The following is a 19,423-nucleotide window of genomic DNA, read 5'->3' on the forward strand; positions in this document are numbered from 1 at the left end:
GCGCCCCTCCACCATGGGCGCATTTAATAACAAAAGGGTGCCTGCCACACCTTCTTCCACTATGCCCGCCCGGGGGAGCCCTTGAAAGACTACCCTGAGCTGGCGTGGCAGGGGGCTAATGGCACCCTGGGAGACATTTCACCCCAGGTGATCGCCCGGCCCTGCTTCTGGAGAAAGTGATAACTGAAATAATATAATGTTATTAGATGGGGGTCATTACCCAATGTCTCGTGAGATGAATCAACTGTCATGCCATCAGTCCCAATGTCCCCTTCCTTAACTTTAGCAAGTCAATTGTACTGTTAGATTTGTAACCGTGACCCCGTAACTGGCACACGTTTCACTGTTCACACCTGCACTCGAGGACATGTGTTTTATAATTCAGGAATGAGTCACATTCTGAATGTTGGTTTTGATGTTTCCCCAATCTGCACCTTTTACCTCGGTCAATTATTGATCATTTGTGTATTTTCGTCAATTTCTTTGTAATGGTGTCTGTAACATGGGGGATGTTGATGCAGAACAGTGATTGATAGGGGCTGAGAGAGTTCCCAACTGCAGCAGGGCCTCTGCATTTACCAGTCCTTTTCTTTTTCGGCAGGATTCGGCTCAAGAGAGCGGCATCACTCGAGACATTCACCGGACCTTCCCGGCTCATGATTACTTCAAAGACTGCGAAGGTGATGGGCAGGAGTCGCTCTACAAGATTTGCAAGGTAGGCTGCCAAGTGGGCGAGGGGCAGCATGGTTAAAAGCTGGGTGAGTGAGTTTATGAATAGGTGGAACCGTGGTTGCTTATTGGGTTATTGAGCATGGGGTTATATAGTGGCTGCACATGAACTGCGATGGTGGTTATTGATTGACCAGTGTTAATATTGCCTTTAAACACATTTTAGAGTACAAATTCATGATTATATATAGCATTCAGAATTTGTGCATCTGTTTTCGAATTTCTCTTCTCTCTGAACGGTTCTATGTATTTTCCCTACAGCACATTTTTGCCTAAGCCTGGTTTCCCAGGTCTGGCTTTGACACTGCAGGGAAGCAGTTTGTGATCGACCACTCTGCCTCATCCCCTTTTCTGATGTGGGGACACCCCACAAACTACATAGGCGCCGCGTCCCTATCCAGCTCCCCAGGTTAATGCAGGGGACACCCCCACAACCACCAGTCTCCCTCCAACTTCTGCTCCTCTGCCTTATTTGCCCTGTCTCAACCCCTTGTGCCACCCATTCGCCCAGCCCTGACCTCGCCCACCCACCCTGCTCCTTACCTTGTTAGCCGGTTCCTCTCAAGCAAGCCCAAATTCGGGCATGCACTGTTCCTGACAGGCTGCTGTTAGGAAAATGCGGCATGTCAGGAACTTTTGTTCTCCTAAAGTGGTTGATATACCCTGAATTCAAGCCCCATGAAGACAGATCCTCGACTGAGAATCGCTTAATGGCACCATAACCACCCAACCAGGACAAGTTTTGTCTGGACAGAACAGTAAAGCACCTGTCTGCTCTAGAGTATGGCGATTTTGCTACTGCCCAGTTTGGTTGCGCGACAGATGGCTCAAAGATCAGATGCAGCCCTGTTCCCCTGTGCCTCTGAACCTCCCATCTACTCTTAGAATGTCTTCTGACATGGCTGTGAACATTCCATTGTGTTTTAGGTTTCCCCTTTTCATTGTGTCCTTCCATTCTCCCCCCTCAATTTGCCTCGCACTGTGCTCTGAAGCCCATACATTGCCCAGCACCTCACCCTCCAGTTCATACTGTGCCTAATACCTCTAAGTTCAGACTATACCTAGCACATTAACCTTCAGCCCTGACTACGCCTCAGACCTTTACCGCCCACCATCAGCCTCCCGTTGGTGTGCTTTGGTCCAGACTGTGCCTTGACCCGCATTATAATATGTGCCTCACACCTTGTCTTGCAACACTCGTTGCCTTACATTTTTGTTGTTGTTGCATAAACGTTTGATTGCATAGGTTTGTGGGTTACATAGGCAACAAGAGCATTGATTTTGATTTAATATACGAAGCATCACAAATAAACGGGGGGAAATAAACGGGGCCAGGTAATCAAGAACTAACCTAACTCAGATACTCTACTTAAGTCAACCAGATTCACTGATATTTTGTTATTTTGATATTTTCGTTGTCTTTGTGTCTGTATAACGCCTCTTTATTGACAAAAATTGTTTTGGACTGCTATGTGCTAATCTTCAGCTAAAGGCCTGGTTGGGGATTTCCTTAACTTTTATATTTACTTGTGAGCTAGCTTATTCACCCATCTGAATCAGACATAAAGAATGCAGGATATGTTTTCCAATCCCTTTTCATCCCCCAAACCAAAGGCACCACACTTACTAAGAATGTGCAAGTCTAAGACCTCACTTATTTTTGTTCTCACCCGCTTTATGTACCAGAGTACATCCCCAGCAAGTCTGTGTACCATGCAGACCTCTCCAGAACATGTCGTCAGGGAACCATAGTTCTCTGTGTGTGTTAATATTCTGGCACATTCTGATGCCCCAGACCTCGAAGAGTCTTTAACACTGGCACACCGCATAAACCATTCTTCATCTGTGAATTCCTTTCCCAGATCCCCAAACAGGACCTCCACCAGTCCCTTATCAGGTAATCATTTCTCCACCATTAGGGAATAAGCTGATGAAGGACATCAAGATTTGCCCTCTAAAAGTTTCCAAGTGTTCCATAACTTACCAAGCCGCCTCTTTCCAAAGCTTCCAGACATCTGCACCTTTCTCTAATCACTGTATCGGCATTCATCCAACGGCTTGGATGTTTCAGGGTAGATGAGACATCCATTCTCTCTGCGAAGGTCCCCATGTACTTGACTCCGCCAAAGTACCAACTTTGCCAGAAGAGCGGTTTCCCATCCAGTGATTGACGGGTACAGCCAGAGTGAGAATTCAAAAAATAAGTAAGGAGCCCTTCCGCCACCCCAGATTTTTGGACATTTTGACACTGAAAATTAGAACTTTTTCAGAAAAATCTCATCTTTATTCTTCACATTCACTGTATGGAGCAGTGCTTTGGTAGTTAAGGTGCAGACTTAGTTAATTTCAACCTGCATGTAGGCATCAACTACGTCATCCACACTAGCAACCCATCTGCAAAGATAGCCAAACAACAAAGGCTATCTTTCGATGTCCCACAGTCCCATTTCATCATGCCTCTTTAATAGCTCCAGTTTCCTCAGGGAAATACATGCAGGTGTTGTTTTTGTCCTAGATAAATGCCCAGTTAAAATGATTCAGTTCCTCAAAAATTCTTCCATCCTCAGGTAGGCGGAAGCATCGACAGAACATAGTTCACATTGGTAGCAATGATCATCTAGATGGCATTGCCTTTTTCCACAGGGAAAGTTTATTCTATTGCGTACCTCAGTCATTTCGCAGACTGTCTGTTGCGTTGTCCATGTTTAGCCTCATGCTGTTCACCACATCACCCTGTAACCACACTCATAATGTTATCTTATTTGGGTACCAGTTAAGACCAAGTCCATCTAACGGATGCCTCTGATATCTTGTGCAGATTGGATTTGGATCACTTGGTCGAATAACCTGATTTATCTCCGAAGGTCTCTGTAAATTGCAAAACAGCAACTATAGAGGAGGAGACATTCTTCACAACCAGGAGGATTTATTTCAGCACCAGGGTTTTTGCAGTGCCCCACCACAGACCACACCTCCCACTAATTCAGGGCTTCTCATCTTAAGTACCACTGGTTTCATTGCCAAGAATGGACAACAGACAACCTTGCCTTATTCGCCTCCTTGGGACAAATATTTCTTATCACTAAAAAAGGTGGAGATGTGTATAGAAGGTTAATAATGGCTCTGAAGACTTTACTGATGCCCAAACACTGCTGGGGTGAGGTTGTTTTTCCACAACATAATGAGGAGTTAGTGAAACATGTCACTGACAATTCATTTTTTTAAAAGGTCTTCCCCTCAAGCACTCGCTTTAATTTGGAACCGTTCCATCCTATCCACCACCTTCTTCCTCTCTTCCCAGTCATTACTCATTGTGAAACCACACCTGTATCAATCAGTTCAATGCTACAGTTGAATCACTCACATTGCTACATCTATTGTTCTATTTTAATTCTGTCATCTCTTTGTGTGTATCTGGTCGCTAATCTTCTCATCCTGCTGCTAATAGCTGTTTAGGCAAAAGTTGAACTTGATCAGGGCATAGTTCAGGTCTAGGTCTTAGCTCAGTTTGGCATCATCTGATATTGTGAGGTTGCCAATGCAATTGTTCATTCAACTCTGGGTAATCCTTGCTCAAGCTGTGATAAAAAAAACATTGCCCTCCAGCTCAGATGGTGCTTAACACCACACACTGCTGTTCTAAATGTACCCAGACTACTACACACACCTTGCCATGCATCTGACAACTGTGAGATACCTGAAGGTGTCTCACCCACTAGTCCCTGGGGGATCTGTTATCCAGGTGGCCAGGACACAGCCGTCGCTTTTGGATCCAGTTCCTGGGGGTGGCCGAGTGCGGGAAGATCACCTGGATGAGGGGTCTTCAGGGAGTGGAAGTGGGACACCGGAGGGTGAGACGCGATATCCCCTGCCCTGTTACACCTTTTCCCCATCCTACCAGGTAGGATACCTAGGAACTCAACCCCCTTTTCCCACCACAAATACTTTCTCACAGACTGTTCACTGTGAGCGACAACAGACTAACACCAGAGCCATATTCCTGACATCTTTCAACAACACGGCCAGGGAAGGTCAGGCAATTATGGATCATTACACACACCTGACTTCCATCAGACTTCCCCACATGGATAAAAGGCGGAGCACGAAAGGACACAAGGAAACAGCAGTTCCAAGATGGCAGTTTAATATAAGGAGAAAGACAGTAAGACCAGAGAGGGTTGCAAGGATGGAAGTACCCTTGACCTCTAAATGCTGTTACTTTATTGAGCCTTGGAAAGTAAGAAACCTAAGACCAGGAACAAAGGCTTTTCAAACCTGCTCAGTGTGGCGGAGGTACCCAGGGCTCTCCCACGTCGAAAACCAAGGCGGGGAGGAGCAATTGCTGCTGTGGTACTGTCCTTGGCTCCTACAACAAAGCAGCATCAGAAAAGACAGCACAGCCAGTGAGTCAGAGAGACTGATGCAAAACCAGCTTGTGTTTTGAACCAAGGTTGTAAGCGGCAACATTGTATAAAGAGAACAATGTGTGAGGCATTTGTGATGAATGATGTGAATATAATTGGTAACCAAAAAGAGTAGTTGAACTTAATAATTGAACTTTGGGAGACCAAGAAAAGCTACCATACACAGAGTGGTCCAGTGTCATGTGGATGCTCACTCGAAAGTCTCTGTTAGGTATCTAACTGATGCGGAGTGTGAGAAAAAGGAATATTGAGATCAAAGTGGTCATGCAATGGGTCAAGCTAAACCCTGTGCACATTCGAAAGTTATTGATAGTTTAATGTACTTCACGGTTGGTCCGAGCCCGGCTGAGGGAGACTAATTGAGCATAAATGGGGGCCTGAGCCTGGCTGAGCAGCATCCGGGTGAACCGTGAGTCACCCGAGAAAGAATTCTCTGAACATTGTTTTGGAAGGAATCTGAGCCCGGAAGAGGGGGATCCAGGGTGAACACCCAAATTCAATTATGTCAAAAGGACAAGAACGTTTGAGTGTTGTTTTTGTACACCAGGCCCTCTGAGTCAAGAAACTTGTAAGAAGTAAAGAGGCTTGAACAAAGAAAGTCCTGAACTGTGTAAATAGAACTTTATTGTCGTGCTGCAGAAGCCAGAGTGTGTGCTTTGCTCGAGTGAACCGCCTTGCCCCGTGCTGAAAACATGGGAAAGGGAGGCCAATGGCCCGAACATCCTGACTTATCATTTTGTGAACACTTCTTTCTTTTTCATGAACATCACCCCACATTATTTATAAATTAGTAGTAAGGATTGGCATTTTTTTTTAGTATAGACCCTTTTTATTTTGACAAGACTCTACTAGGACTGCATTATTATTATTTGATGGTCGTAGCTTGCTCCTGTTTGTAGATTTAGGTTTAGGCGTTTATCACATCCTTGTGAAAGTTCAATAAACATCTTTGAACTTTGTTCAATTGAGCCAGTCTTACTGTTGATACTATGCCTTCCTTACACAATCAACCTAACTCCTTACTCTGCATCCCACCATCAGACTCACACTTCGTGCCGTTGTTCAGACTGTGTTGAATACTATACCTTGCAGCCCTTACTGTGCCAAATTCCTTGACCTGCAGCATAGTTCCTCACTGCTTGCCTTCACCTCACATCATGCCTTCCAACACCCTGTGCCTCACTCCTGTTGGCCTGTACCCAAAGCAAATGCAACCTTCATTTTGCTTAGAGCTTCACCAAAATCGAAACAGAATTATAAAGTGCTGTGGGTCCGGTGACACCACCAGGACAGACAATTACAAATCATTGGTATTAGCTGCTTAAATCTTAATTTGCTCAAATTATTTTAAAGAAAAATACAACTGTGTGTGCTTTGGTTTGTTAAATGAATACCCCAGAACAGGAAATGTGGTACCCCTATGACATGGAGTCATCTGGTTTCAAATAAGCTTGATTGGTGAGAATCGTAAGCTAAACTCCTCGTTTTTTGGTGACTGTTTTTCTTTGCTGCTGCTGTATCACCCTTAGCAAGAGGTAGATGTCCGTCTGAGATCTGCCTGGTGCGAGGTTTGGTGCATTTGGTGGATCATGGCACCGAATCTTGGGCCTTCTTTTAGGCCATGCTTCCAGAGTTTGTCTGGGGGGATATATTTATTTATGTGTACATTTATATAGCACACCTAACCCTGGGGTATCTAGGTGCATTTCTTGGAATATTCAGTGAAGCTACAATGACTATACAGTGCAGTTACAACGAACAAAGATAATACAATACAGTACAGTTACATTTTAGTTCATCAACAGGTGTATATTTAAACTTGCGTTAATGATACATGGGAGATTAGTTTACCGTCAGCTGTCAACTTTGGCAGAGCACAGGTAATTGTGGACAACAAAAGGCGATAATACATTACAGATCCTGGGTGAAAAGCCACGTTTTTCAGAGTTTTCCTAAAAGTCCAGAAGGACGGTTCAGCTGTTAGTACCAGAGGCAAGGAGTTCCAAAGTTTGGCTGCTAACACTGGGAAACTGTTGCCCCCAGCTTTTTGGAGTTTGTATCTTGGAATCGTTAGCAGATGTGCTTGGGTGGATCGAGTAGGTCTATTGGTAAGATTTTTGGTGAATTTGTTTGCTAGATATTTGGGGGCTGAGTTTGAAAGGCACTTATGTGTTAAAGATAAAGTTTTTAAAGAGATTCTATCTTGTATCGGGAGCCAGTGAACCTTCCATCTTGCTGCAGTAATGTGATTGGTTCTTGGGATGTTCAGTGCTGCTCTTAAGGCATTATTTTGTATCACCTGGAGTTTTTTCACATTGCAACTGTTTGTGCCTGCATACAAAGCGTTTCAATAGTCCAGTCTGGATCATATGAGGGATCTTGCCAAGGTGATGCAACTGTCTGTTGAGAGGAACGGTCTGCAGGCATTGATAAGTTTCGAGGTGTAAGCAGCCGCTGATGCCGTAGCACTAACTTGTATGGTTAGTTTAAGGGAAGAGTCGAGGGAAACACCTAGCAATTTCACTTCTTTGGATACTTTGATGGTATTGTTGTCAATGTCAAAGGATTTAAATTGGTCATCTAGTTTCTTCAAGCGATTTTGTGAGCTGACCAGGAGTAACACAGTTTGCTGTCATTCAGACATAGGCCATGGATAGCCATCTAGGCCTGTATACTATGATAGATTTCGTTTAGAGGTTTTGATTCCGTATCATACGATCCTGTGATGGGAATGAGGATTTGGGTGTCATTCACATAGTTAGTGTAGGGGACACCTAAATTATCCAGGTGGTTAAATAGGGGCTTAGTAAAGATATTATAAAGTGTAGGAGATTCAGAAGAGCCTGTGGAACTCCACACGAGACTGGGGCAGGCTCAGCAGCTGCCGTCGGAGCAAATACCCTCATAGTTCTATTGGAAAGGAAGGATTGTATCCATTGTCAAGCTTTAGTGGAGAAGTGGGCCGCTGAGGTAAGATGTTTGCAGAGTACTTTGTGATTGACCAGGTCAAAGGATGCTTATAAATCTAGTAGGAGGAAGAGTGCTAGGTTGCCTTTGTCTTTGAGTTCATCCATTTGAATATTTAGGTCTATGAGTTATAGTTTGCTGAGTTAGTCACTATACTACATGAAGATAGGGGCAAGAGGCGGCGCACTCAGCCCTCCAAGCTTCCGTTACTACACTGTGACCTTTATCTGGCCCATTTTGATCACATATTTGGTGACGAGTCAGTGCCTGCCTTTTGCTTATGTCGTCCTTCAGGAGACTAGGACGATTTTAAATGCCTGTCAAATGGACATATTGATTGAAATAGACTTTCTGGATGTTTATGCGTGCCCTTTGGAATATCCTTATGTCTTGATGCTAAACAGGAGGTCACATCCCATGAAGTGGGGCTTTGCAAAAAACTGATCTTTGCTCTCTGGTTAGAGCTGTTTTCTGCAATTCGTGCATGGTGTCTAAAAATGCTCACCTTGCTCAAGAGAGCTTGCTCTTTCAAGAGTAGAGGGCTTGCTTAAATCTTAATGCTTTCCCAAACATGCCCAAACCTGCCTCTTCCAGAGCAGAAAAAGAAACAAGACACAGATAAGTACATTTAAAGAAAACACCCGGGGAACAAACAAGATCATTTTAGGCACAGTAGAAGATGTCTCCAGAGATTTTTGAATGGACGTTTTAGGGCAGCTTTTATTTTTCATCGCACTACAGAGAAATTTTCTCTAATACATATGAAATACTATCTGAAATAACCATTGTAGAAACTAAGAGGAAGGTCCCAGAGCCTAGAAGCATAACCCGCGGGCTACACATGGAAACCAAAGATGCCCTGAAAAACATGGGGACTCATTTAGATTTGGGCAGTAATGGTAAACTCAGTATTGGCCAAATACTGCTGCTTTTACCATCCTAATTGAGGGTTTACTGAAATACTGCCAGCGATATTCCAAGTGGAATTTTTGCTCAAACTCTGCCTGTTTTTTCTTCCACCTCCGAGGTGGACACACAAAATCCCAGTTGACCCAAACATTTTTTTAAATATTTTTTTCTGTCAGAAGGGAAGCACAGGCACTTTCGAATGGATTGTGTCCGCCCACGTATTCCTCATCTTTGATATCGCAAATATCCAGCTTCAGGTGCTTCTGAAAGAACATTTCGGCAGAGGGCGCTGTGCGTCGGTGCAGTCAACTTGATGTCCCTCGAGGGCCTCCGTCTCGAGGATGATGTAATCTAAGGCATATAAAGCATGCACAGCGCCAGTTGGCTTCAGTTCTGTTTTTCTGAGTAAGCTTATGCTTCAAGAACGACAGCGCGCTTCAGAATTTCCTAGAGAAATTAAAAAAAATGTTTTAATCTTCGACACCGGCTACCCCGAAGACCAGGTTTAAAAAGTGTCAAGACTGCAATGCCAAGATGTCGCTGACCGATCCGCATCAAGCATGCTTGTGGTATCTCGGTGTGGAGAACAAGACCTCGGGCTTGTTCAAAGTGTCAATTGATGACCGGAAAAGCTCTGAAGGTCCATAAGGGAATATTCGCCGTAGTTAGATTGCCTAAGAAATCCCCATCGACTACCCCGTCGAAGAAACCGCTCTCCTTGAAGAAGGAAGGCAAAGAGGTCTAGGTCAAGGAGTGGCTGCCACCACTCATCAAGGAAGTCGAAGAAGAGGAACCATAAATCTCCTACTTCACCGTCCTCGTCCCGCTCCTCTCCTGAGAAAGCTATATCCTGTCCCACTAAGGCCTCCACTCCTGCCAAATGGGAAGCATTCAGGCCAGAAATGCGTAAGATAATCGAGAGCCAGAAACCCTCAAAGCAGGCAGGTCATGCTCCTACTGCGCCTTCTGAAGCCGGTAATAAAAGGACTCAAGCCAAATCCTGGAGCCAGGGACTATGGCCAAATCCCTATCAAGAGCCGTTGAGGCCTCGACACAATGAGAAATCATCGAGGGATCCTTCGAGTCATAAGTCGAAAGACAAGTCGAGGTAGTCTACGCCATCAACGCCAGCTGCACCATCAACCAATGCCATCGAAGCCTCGGGTGCCATCGAAGTCGAAAATGTCTTCATCGAAGACATCAACAATTCCTCAGACATCGGGCTCGAAGCCTTCACTCCTTTACCAAGAAAGGATTTCTTTAAATCTGACCTTTATTTATGAGGACAATGAGCCATCTGATAATGATGCACCCTTTGGTTTACAGTATGATACACCAAATGTCCCTGATAGTTTCATATCAGAGGAATCCAGACTGGAAGACCTATGTGAAAATTTGCAGACAGCCAGAGGAGTGGAAACTTCACCGGAATTTGGAAAGTCTGAGTCAGGTGAGCATGCAGCGGCCTCTTACAGGCAGTTGATGACCAGGGTAGTGGATTATCTGGAATGAAGCAGACCCGCCCTCCCTTTTGAACAGGATGATGATACAGATCAGCTAGATAAAGGTCCTCAAAAGGATCCCATCTTACCTTTTAACATTGCTCTTCAAAAGAGAGCAAGTGCCAATTGGGAAGCGCCTAAGTCCAGTCCGGCAGTAAATAAAAACCTGACAAAGAAATACTGCCCATCAAGTAATTAACCCAGCTACTTATCGAAGCACCCTACTCCAGAAAGTCTGGTGGTGGTGGAAGCAACTGCTACCTCGAAACAGGCAGCTTATCCGACTGTCTCACAGGATAGGGATTGTAAAAGGGTAATTGCCTGGTCAAGAAAAGTATTTTTCTGCTGGTAGCATGGCTCTTAAATCAGCCATCTCCACATGTGCCTTGGCAACGTTTTCATGCATTCTATGGGACTGCAGTTCTATGGCGGCTGAGCATATTTTCAAAGGGGGGAAAAGAGACGGTTTCTTGGCCTTTGTTAAGGATGGCAAGGAAGCCATGTGCGAGTCTCTTCAGTCGGGTTTGGATTCTGCTGACAGCATCAGCAGAGCCATGGCGGCAATCAATTCGCAGATTTGCATGGTTAAGGAAATCTGGATTTGTACTTAGACTTCTTAACATGCCTTTTGATGGGTCTCATCTTTTTGGCAGCAAGGCTGATGAAAGCCTTGAGAAGCTGCAGACCTCGAAGGCGGCAGCCAAATCTTTGGGTGCCGCTATTAGGCAGCCTCAGCCTTTTCACCCCGGTGGACCGTCTTGGAGGGGTAGATCCATTTGCTTCTACTCCTCAGTTGGAAGAGTGAGAGGAATGACTGGTCAAAGAGGCCAAAGAAGATTCCCTCATGGTGGTGGACGAGGGAGAGGTGCAAAGTCTGCTCAAGCAGTAGCATCTTTACCAACAGCCACTGCTTCAGTCGCCCCAAAACCTCTCTGAGGTCTTGAGTCACGAAACTCCTGTGGGAAGTAGACTGTAAATCTCAAAAGCTGCAGTTCATCGGGGCTGTACTGGATACATCTTTGGGAAAGGGCTCGCCACCCAAGGTGAGGGTTCAAGACATTCTGTTGATCATCTCCAAGTTTCAGAGTTCCCAGCATCTCCCAGCCTTTGACTTTTTGAGGTTGCTCAGCCTCATGGCACCCTGCATTTTTCTGTTGCTAGAGGCTCACCTGAGGGTGAGATCCCTTCAGATGGCTCCCAGGACACAATGGTCTCAATTCTCCGGCAACAATTCAGACCTACTCCAGGTACCAAGCAGGGCCTCACAGGATCTCCTGTGGTGGGCCTCTAAGAACCTTTCTGGCAACCATATCCAGAGATAACATTAGTGACGGATGCCTCACTCACGGGGTGGGGAACCCACGCCAACAATCTGACAATCAGTGATCATTGGGTTAGTCTCCATTGGAGTCAAAACTACATATCATTCTTTTGGAGCAGAGAGCAATCAGACTAGTGCTGAAGGGTTTTCTGCCCTCTGTTCGGGGGGAAAGAATGTCCTAATAATGACGGACAACACAGTGGCCATGTACTACCTCAACAAGACAGGATGTGTAGGGTCACTACCACTTGTCAGAGAGGCATTGCAGCTCTGGTAGTGGGCAATTTAAGAAGGAATCTCCCTATCAGCAGTTCATCTAGCCGGGGGAGGAGAACATGGGGGCGGATGCTCTGAGCAGGCAGAGCACAGTCTCCCACTGGTGGGAACTAGCTCAGGATGTCCTTCAGGAGCTCTAGGTGACGAGTTCCTAGTGGACTGGGAGTTTCCACTCGTGTACACGTTTCCTCCAGTCCCCATCATTCCTCACGTGATCAGAAGGTTGAGAAAGTTCCGGAAATCCATGATCCTAATTGACCCGGATTGGGCTAGGAAGACGTGGTACCCAGACCTTCTGAATATGTCCATCTGCCCTCCAATACGTCTTCCACAAAGAGAGGACCTTGTCTCGCGAGAGGAGCGACAGGTTCTCATCCAGAGGTCAAGACACTCAGCCTTCACGCGTGTTTTCTGAGAGGCTGAGGTATAAGGATTGGGACCTCCCAGATGACGTAATGGAGAGTTTGCTTTCGGCCAGACGACCAGCAATGAAGTCTTTGTACTGTTGCTTTTTTAACAAATTCTGCAGCTGGTGCAGAGAGAAGAATGTGGACCCTTTGCTATGCAAAACATCTGAGGTGTTATCCTTTCTACTGTACCTAGCCAATCTGGGGCTCCTGGTTGGGACCATTAAAGGTTATTTGGCAGCATTATCTATCTTCAAATCGCTCGTCTGAGGAAACGTCATATTTTAAGATAACTCTGGTGATATAATTTTGGAAGGAACTCACTAATATGTTCCCTCCATCTCCCTTTCAGGATCCTGTTTGAGACCTGAATCTGGTGTTAAAATTTTGTATGTGTGCACCATTTGAACCTTTCCATTCATGTCCCTTAAGGTTACTTATGTTCAAGACCATCTTGTTGGTAGCACTAACTTCAGCCCATAGAGTGAGTGAGTGCAGGCACTATCCTCTAAACCTAAACCACCATTTACAGTATTTCACAAGGACAAGGTTGTCCTGAGGGTTAAGCCTTCATTTCTACCTAAGGTCAGTTCAGACTTTCATTTAGGACAAACGATTGTGTTACCCACTTTCTATCCTCCACCTCATCCTGGCATGGAAGAAGAGAGGTTGCACAGACTCGATCCACAAAGAGCTCTGAGCTTCTACATTTCAAGATTGTCGACACTTCGTCTGGATGACCAACTATTCATAGGTTGTACGGGTCATAGACGGGGTCAGGCTTTAACAAAGCAGACCTTATCCAGATGGATTATTGTAGCTATTTCAGAATGCTATAAGCTGGCGTGCAAAGATCCTCCAGAAGGCTTGAGGGCCCATTCCACTAGGAGCATGGCTACTTAAAAACATTTGTGAGGTTGCTACGCGGTCTACAATACACACTTTCACTAAGCATTAATGCCTTGATTCAACCCTAAGTCAGGATGGAAGCTTTGGAAAAGCTGTCCTCCATTCTGTTCATGGGAACCATTGATGGCAAAATGTTTACTCCCTCCACCAAGATAAACACTGCTTTGGGCATTTATAAGGAATACATGGAGGACACAATCCCTTAAAAGAACAAGGTACTTACCCCCTGGTAACGTTCTTTCGACTGGATGTTCCTCCCACATATTCCTCATCGGCTTCTCAGCCTACCCTTCAGTAGAATTTGCCATGCTATTAAAGCTTTCGCACCTTCAGAGCCTAGTAGGGTCAAACTGCGTGGGTGGGGGTAGTTCTACTTGAGAATGACATGAAAAAACAGAACTGAAGCCAACGGGTGCTGCGCATGCTATATATGCTTTTGATGGCATCCTCGAGACGGAGGCCCTCAAGGGACATCGAGTCAACTGCAACGACGCACAGCGCCCTCTGCCGAAAAAATAATTCAGAAGCAGCTGAAGCTGGATATTGGAGACACCAAAGATGAGGAATACGTGGAAGGAACATCCAGTCGAAAGAACATTACCAGGGGTAAGTAACTTGTTCTTCCCCTTGATTGAGTAAAAACTGTTTTTTTAATGAGGCATGGTAAGGGCGTAAAAAGGTGGGCATCTCTCATGCCCCCCTTTTGCCACCTTTCCCAGGTCATTCATAAAAGGGTTAATATTAGCCCTTTTCTGCACTAAAAATGTACATGAGTGGTTTGAACCACAACTGCACTTTGCCAGTTTACATCTTTATACTTAAGGTGGCTATGAGTAGAAAAAAACAATTGTTTTAAAAAAGCACCTTTTTAGGTTACCACTTTCGACAGTAGTATTTCTGGAATACCTCCTGAAGCAGATTTCCAGAAATACGTCCAGCAGAGGAGAGAACATCTGATGCAGCATTTTGCTATGAAAATCTGCCCAACTCTAACTGATACACATAGCATCATACACTGCTGGCCACAGCAACATGATAAGGAGAGTCTTGAAAATATTTGAGAAAGCTCCACATAGCTGCATTGCCTGATCTGGATTGCATCCTTTTGGAACTGGCAGTGGCATCCTCCCAGCAGTAATTGTGCAAACCATGCATGTCGAGCACTGTGCTATAAATGGTTTTGGGTAAACTGATTAAGGAATTACGGGGTCTTACCACCTCCTCAGGAACCACATGTTATAAAACCACACCCTAAAAGAGCAAGTGAAATCAAAGCAGCTCAAAGGTAAAAATCAGATAAAGAAGGCCTCCTTTGAACGAAACGTGAACAGATGTCAGCCAAAGTTCAGCACCCAACCAACAGTAAATTCTTGATATCCATCTAAACAGATGGAAGGCACCTCTAAATACAAAAGGATTGCCACTAGCAACACAGTCCAATAAAACAAGGGTCATGCAATTGCAGAGTTAAACTGTCGAGGCTCAGGATCTGAGCAAAACAAGCCTAAATAATCAACAAAAGCACAATATATTCGCACTTCACGGGCATGTCTGCAAGCCCAGAATCCTTTAGCGAGTCAGTGACTCTCTTGAAGCATAGTAATGTAGGAGGAAGGAAAGCACCATCAAACGCACTCATAATAATGATCCACTGACGAGCATGACTAGCTAGGGAATGCAAGGAAATGATCGCATTTGTTATGGTATCATGAAACATACTAGGACGGACTGCTAGAGTGGAAGACCCAGCAGTGACCTCCCTCTCCATAATTGCCTTAAACAAGACCTGTGCAATAACTGATGGAAAATAAAAGGTTTTGGTTCTATGTCATTGTACACCCCCAATGGAGACCTTTCCTCCAAAAGAATGCCTTTTGAGACCATCTACGAGTGGCCTTTAAAGGGCAGGATTACAGCTCCATCACAGGTTAATTCCCCAACACATCCACCCCACAAAGCGGGTTACAACCAGATATCTTGCCCTTTTTTCCATAATACAGGCATGGTGCCAGCCATCAACGCACTGGACCATTTGGAAAATAATGACCTTACACTTCCATCAGGAGGGAAAGGTTTGGTAAATGACTGTCATTCTACAGCTTCAAATGTGGCACACATTCAAAGATTGCAGAATAGAGTGGCATATTGAAAGTGATAATAATCCAGCCATAGCCTAGCGGTATGAAAGTCTAAAATTGTTTAGGGCACCTAGCACTCTTCGGCCCAATGAAGTAGAGTTAGAAACCTTCAGCAGAGTCAAAGTAACATGGAATGCAGAATTTGCAGAAGAATGTATGCACTGATTTCTGTGCATTCATGTCTGGCTAACCATACGCCCAATTTGTAAAAAAAAAAAAAAATTAACAAAAATAAATGAAAACATAATATTGTACCAAGTACATTGGTTAAGCACAGAGCAAGATCTGACAATGTTCCTCGCTCCATAGATGTCCAGACAACTCTTGGCACAACAATACGCCAATGAATTTCCAAACCATTTCTGGTTTGATTTGAAATGTTTAGACATTAAATACAAGTTGCTGAAGGCACTTCAAAATGTCTCGGCACTCTCACAGCTTAGGGAGTTGAGGAAAAGGTACCCCAAAATAACTACAGCATTAAAGGGGAAAAAGTGGAAGATGGAAGGGATACTGAATAAAGTGAAATGTTTGGAAACTGGTGTCAAAGGTATAGGTCAAATCAGATGGAGTATTGAGGTTACGGTTCCTGAAGTCTGGACACTTTACTTACATCAAACTATTCAGAGCCCTCGACTGCTGGCTACTTTGTTTGTTCAAGGTATCTCCGATATCCAGGGTGAAGATAGCATCAAAGAGCAGAGTACCAGCGTCATACGGTGGAAAGAGTTCAATACAAAATGGGCTCTCGTATACCTAAAAAAAAAATTAAAAAAAGCATCAGCTGCCAATTTCCTTCTAACTGAAATGTTCAACTTAAATCACTAATATCAGGACAGTATCAGCATTCATATGCTTTGTTCAAACTGGCATTAGCTTACTGATAATTGATTGCAAGATCTATTAACAAATAATTTCTAAGATTACTCCAGGGATGGGTGGAAGTGGGAGATATTGTGATGCAGCCCAAGCGGGACTTAAAGCAGCATTTTTCACAGTTGATCATGTCTGTGACAAAGTCGCATTGCAGAGATCATCTGTGTCCTCACAAGAGACCCTGAGTGCTGGGAATTCCCCCAAGCTAGGAGAGCCTCTTCCTAGAGGTGGTAAATAGTGTATCCCCCACAGTCCCTCCACTTGCCCAGTCCAGCAAGTACCCTATGATTATGTGCCTTGCACTTTGATAATCACATACAGAGTTTGAATAGTTTCAGCCAGCTCAGCAATCTAGGGTTCACATCTCCCAAAATGTCAAGGTTTCATTCATATTTTGCTTCCTACTGATTATTTCAAATACCCCAAAAGGTTAAATAATGCTCTTCTCAGATATCCACAGCATGTGCTGAGAGAACCTGGAGACAGAGCTTCAAGTTGCTAGTGCTTCAACAGAGCCATGGCAATCTAACAGCCACGTTTTCTTTTTTCTTTTTCTATTTTTAGTCGTGATTTGGTAAACAATGAAAAAGAAACCTTACACAAAATACGGAAAGAAGAACACATTAGGAAAAAAGAGAGAGACACTTTTACTTTGCCTGCATCCCACTTGCACTCCACCTCCAACAGTAAATGGTCACACATTCACCAATTCAGAAGAACTGTGTCTCAAAGGAGAGATGCTGACAAAACTGATTTCTGCACCCTGGAGCCTCCCAACAGAGATTACACTTCTGCTTGATCTCAGGAAGGCGGCCCAGGTTTTAAAATACTTGGCCACCAAGCAAGAAGATCTTTTTAATTACTATTTCTAGGCACAGAGGGATAATTATCAACAGTTGGGTACTACTGGAGAAACCACAAAATACCAAGAAAACTTGCCTGAAAACAAAACAAATCCAATCTTTGAGTCTCCATGACATTCAGGAGTGTCACAGAAAGCCATTGGTTGCTTCTGAGAGTGGCACAGTTTCGGCTATGGTGTCATGATGCCCGCTCCCGGGGAGCCGGTTCAAGCCCTTCGTCCCCGAAAGCGGACATCCAGTCCCCAAGGAAGGACCCAGCAACCCCATATAGGGGCCCTTTGGACAGTGTCCTGGCACCTATGGCGCCAGGCTCATAAAAGACATCAGTCCTGGCGCCATAGGCGCCAGGCTCATTATGAAAGTGCTTGGGTGCACTTACCTGATGCAGACCATGCTGCAGGATCCCGGCCTCCTTGAGGCCTGAAAGGAACTACTTTACCTGTGGGACTAATTTACCATCCGGGCGTGGTCGGGGAAGGATACATACCTGATTGGAGGAAGGATACATACCTGGAACTTCTTCCAAGGCTATTTAAACCCCACCCGAGCAGCCACACGTGCTTCGCGTTGTTCTGCATCTAGCAGCTGGACGCTCACCGTGTCTGCTCCTGCATCCTGACTTCTGCCACGCCTGCCAGCATCCTGGATCACCTGCAAAGGAAGAGAACAGAAGAAGGAAAAGTCCTTACCTGCTAAATCCGCATCCCGGAGACATCTCGCCGACAATCCTGAAAAGGAAGACTTTTATTTAAAAGCTGATCGCGTCGATCGCTGCAGCGCCGCATTCCACTCATCTTTACAGGGCGCCTCCATGTTCAGCAGCGATCATCCGGATTCGCAGTCACGCCCCAGCGCCTAGGGAGAAAAAGACCAGAACAAAAGGTGAGAGAGAGAAGGGAATAAGGAAAGCTAAATCTCCATGTTAAGACTTACCTGTTGATTCATTCCCTCTTCATTTCGGGTCCGCGCCGCAACCTGGCATTTCCGGACCCCGGTCCCTAAGGGGAAAAAGAGACATCAGCGTTAATGAGCGAATGAAAAGACATTACCAAAAAACGCTCATTAAAGACTTACCTGATTTCTACAAGGATTTCACCTCTCATCTCGGGTCGGTGCCTGTTCCCCGGCATTCCGTACCCCGGCCCCTATGGGGAAAAAGACACTAGCATTAGTACATTAATGCATGGACACAAGGGGAATCTCTTATCAAAAAACTTACCTGGAAGCTAAGAAAGTTTGGTTCTCACCAATCCGAAAATCCAGTGAAGTAACTGGATACCAACGCGCCCCTGCATCAGAAGCAGGATGGAGAGCTCGTCCTTCCAGACCCTAAGGTAAGACGCTACGAGGAATCACAGAAGGGTTTCGAGGAGGGTGAGAGGGGAAAGTGGGAGGCTGATTGCATTACCCCGCAGACTGTTAATCCCCTATTTTTGCCTGCAGAAGGATACTTCTGCGAGCCAGACAAGCCAGATTTGGGGGCCCGGTCCAGTCCGTCTTCCGAACCCTGCGCATCACCTTAGAAGAGGTCACAGCAGCGCGAACCAGGCCAGCACCTCTGTGGGAGTCAGGTGAGCGTTACATATGGATCTAGTGAAAAAGATTGAAAAAGGCCACAGAGTGACAGGGAGAGCTGAAAGCCTGCTCAGTCATTGGCTGGGACCAGACTTAATGGAAGGAAAAAAGACAAAATCCTACTGAGGGCTATCTCTCATTGACTGAGATCAGAAACAAAAAAGAACAACATGCTGCAAGCCGGTCAATGTTTTTTAAAATTTAAAACAGTGGCAGAGCCAGAAACAAAGGAGGAAAACCTAAAGCCTGAACACTTCACAGCCTAACAATCCCTAAGCAAGTGGTCGGAAATGCTTGCTAATAGGAGCGTCAAAAGTTAATTCCCTAAGCTAATGGGGAGGAAAAAGTGTCTGGTAGGAGTGTGTCTAAGGTTTTCTAAGTAGCCTAGAAAGGTGTCGCACAGCCAAATAGTGACAATAGCTAGGCTAAGGTAATACTGTAGGTAAGGGGGTCATAATTGCCAGTTGGGATATTTCAAAAAGTAACAACCTAACGTGCGTCAGAAGGCAAAGTACTTGCTGGTAGGA

The 19,423-nt window shown here is 45.0% G+C and overlaps 1 protein-coding gene across 1 annotated transcript in view; it reads left to right on the forward strand.

Annotated features, from left to right (window-relative positions):
- Positions 1-19,423, forward strand: part of RABGAP1L (RAB GTPase activating protein 1 like) — a 3,056,406-nt gene that overhangs the window by 2,164,782 nt on the left and 872,201 nt on the right. The window contains exon 16 of the mRNA XM_069641102.1: positions 602-715. Coding sequence (XP_069497203.1) covers positions 602-715 — 114 coding nt within the window. The remainder of the gene's footprint in view (positions 1-601; positions 716-19,423) is intronic.

Source organism: Ambystoma mexicanum, chromosome 1q (assembly GCF_040938575.1).
Source record: "Ambystoma mexicanum isolate Mex_15411 chromosome 1q, UKY_AmexF1_1, whole genome shotgun sequence".
Taxonomy (NCBI): domain Eukaryota; kingdom Metazoa; phylum Chordata; class Amphibia; order Caudata; family Ambystomatidae; genus Ambystoma; species Ambystoma mexicanum.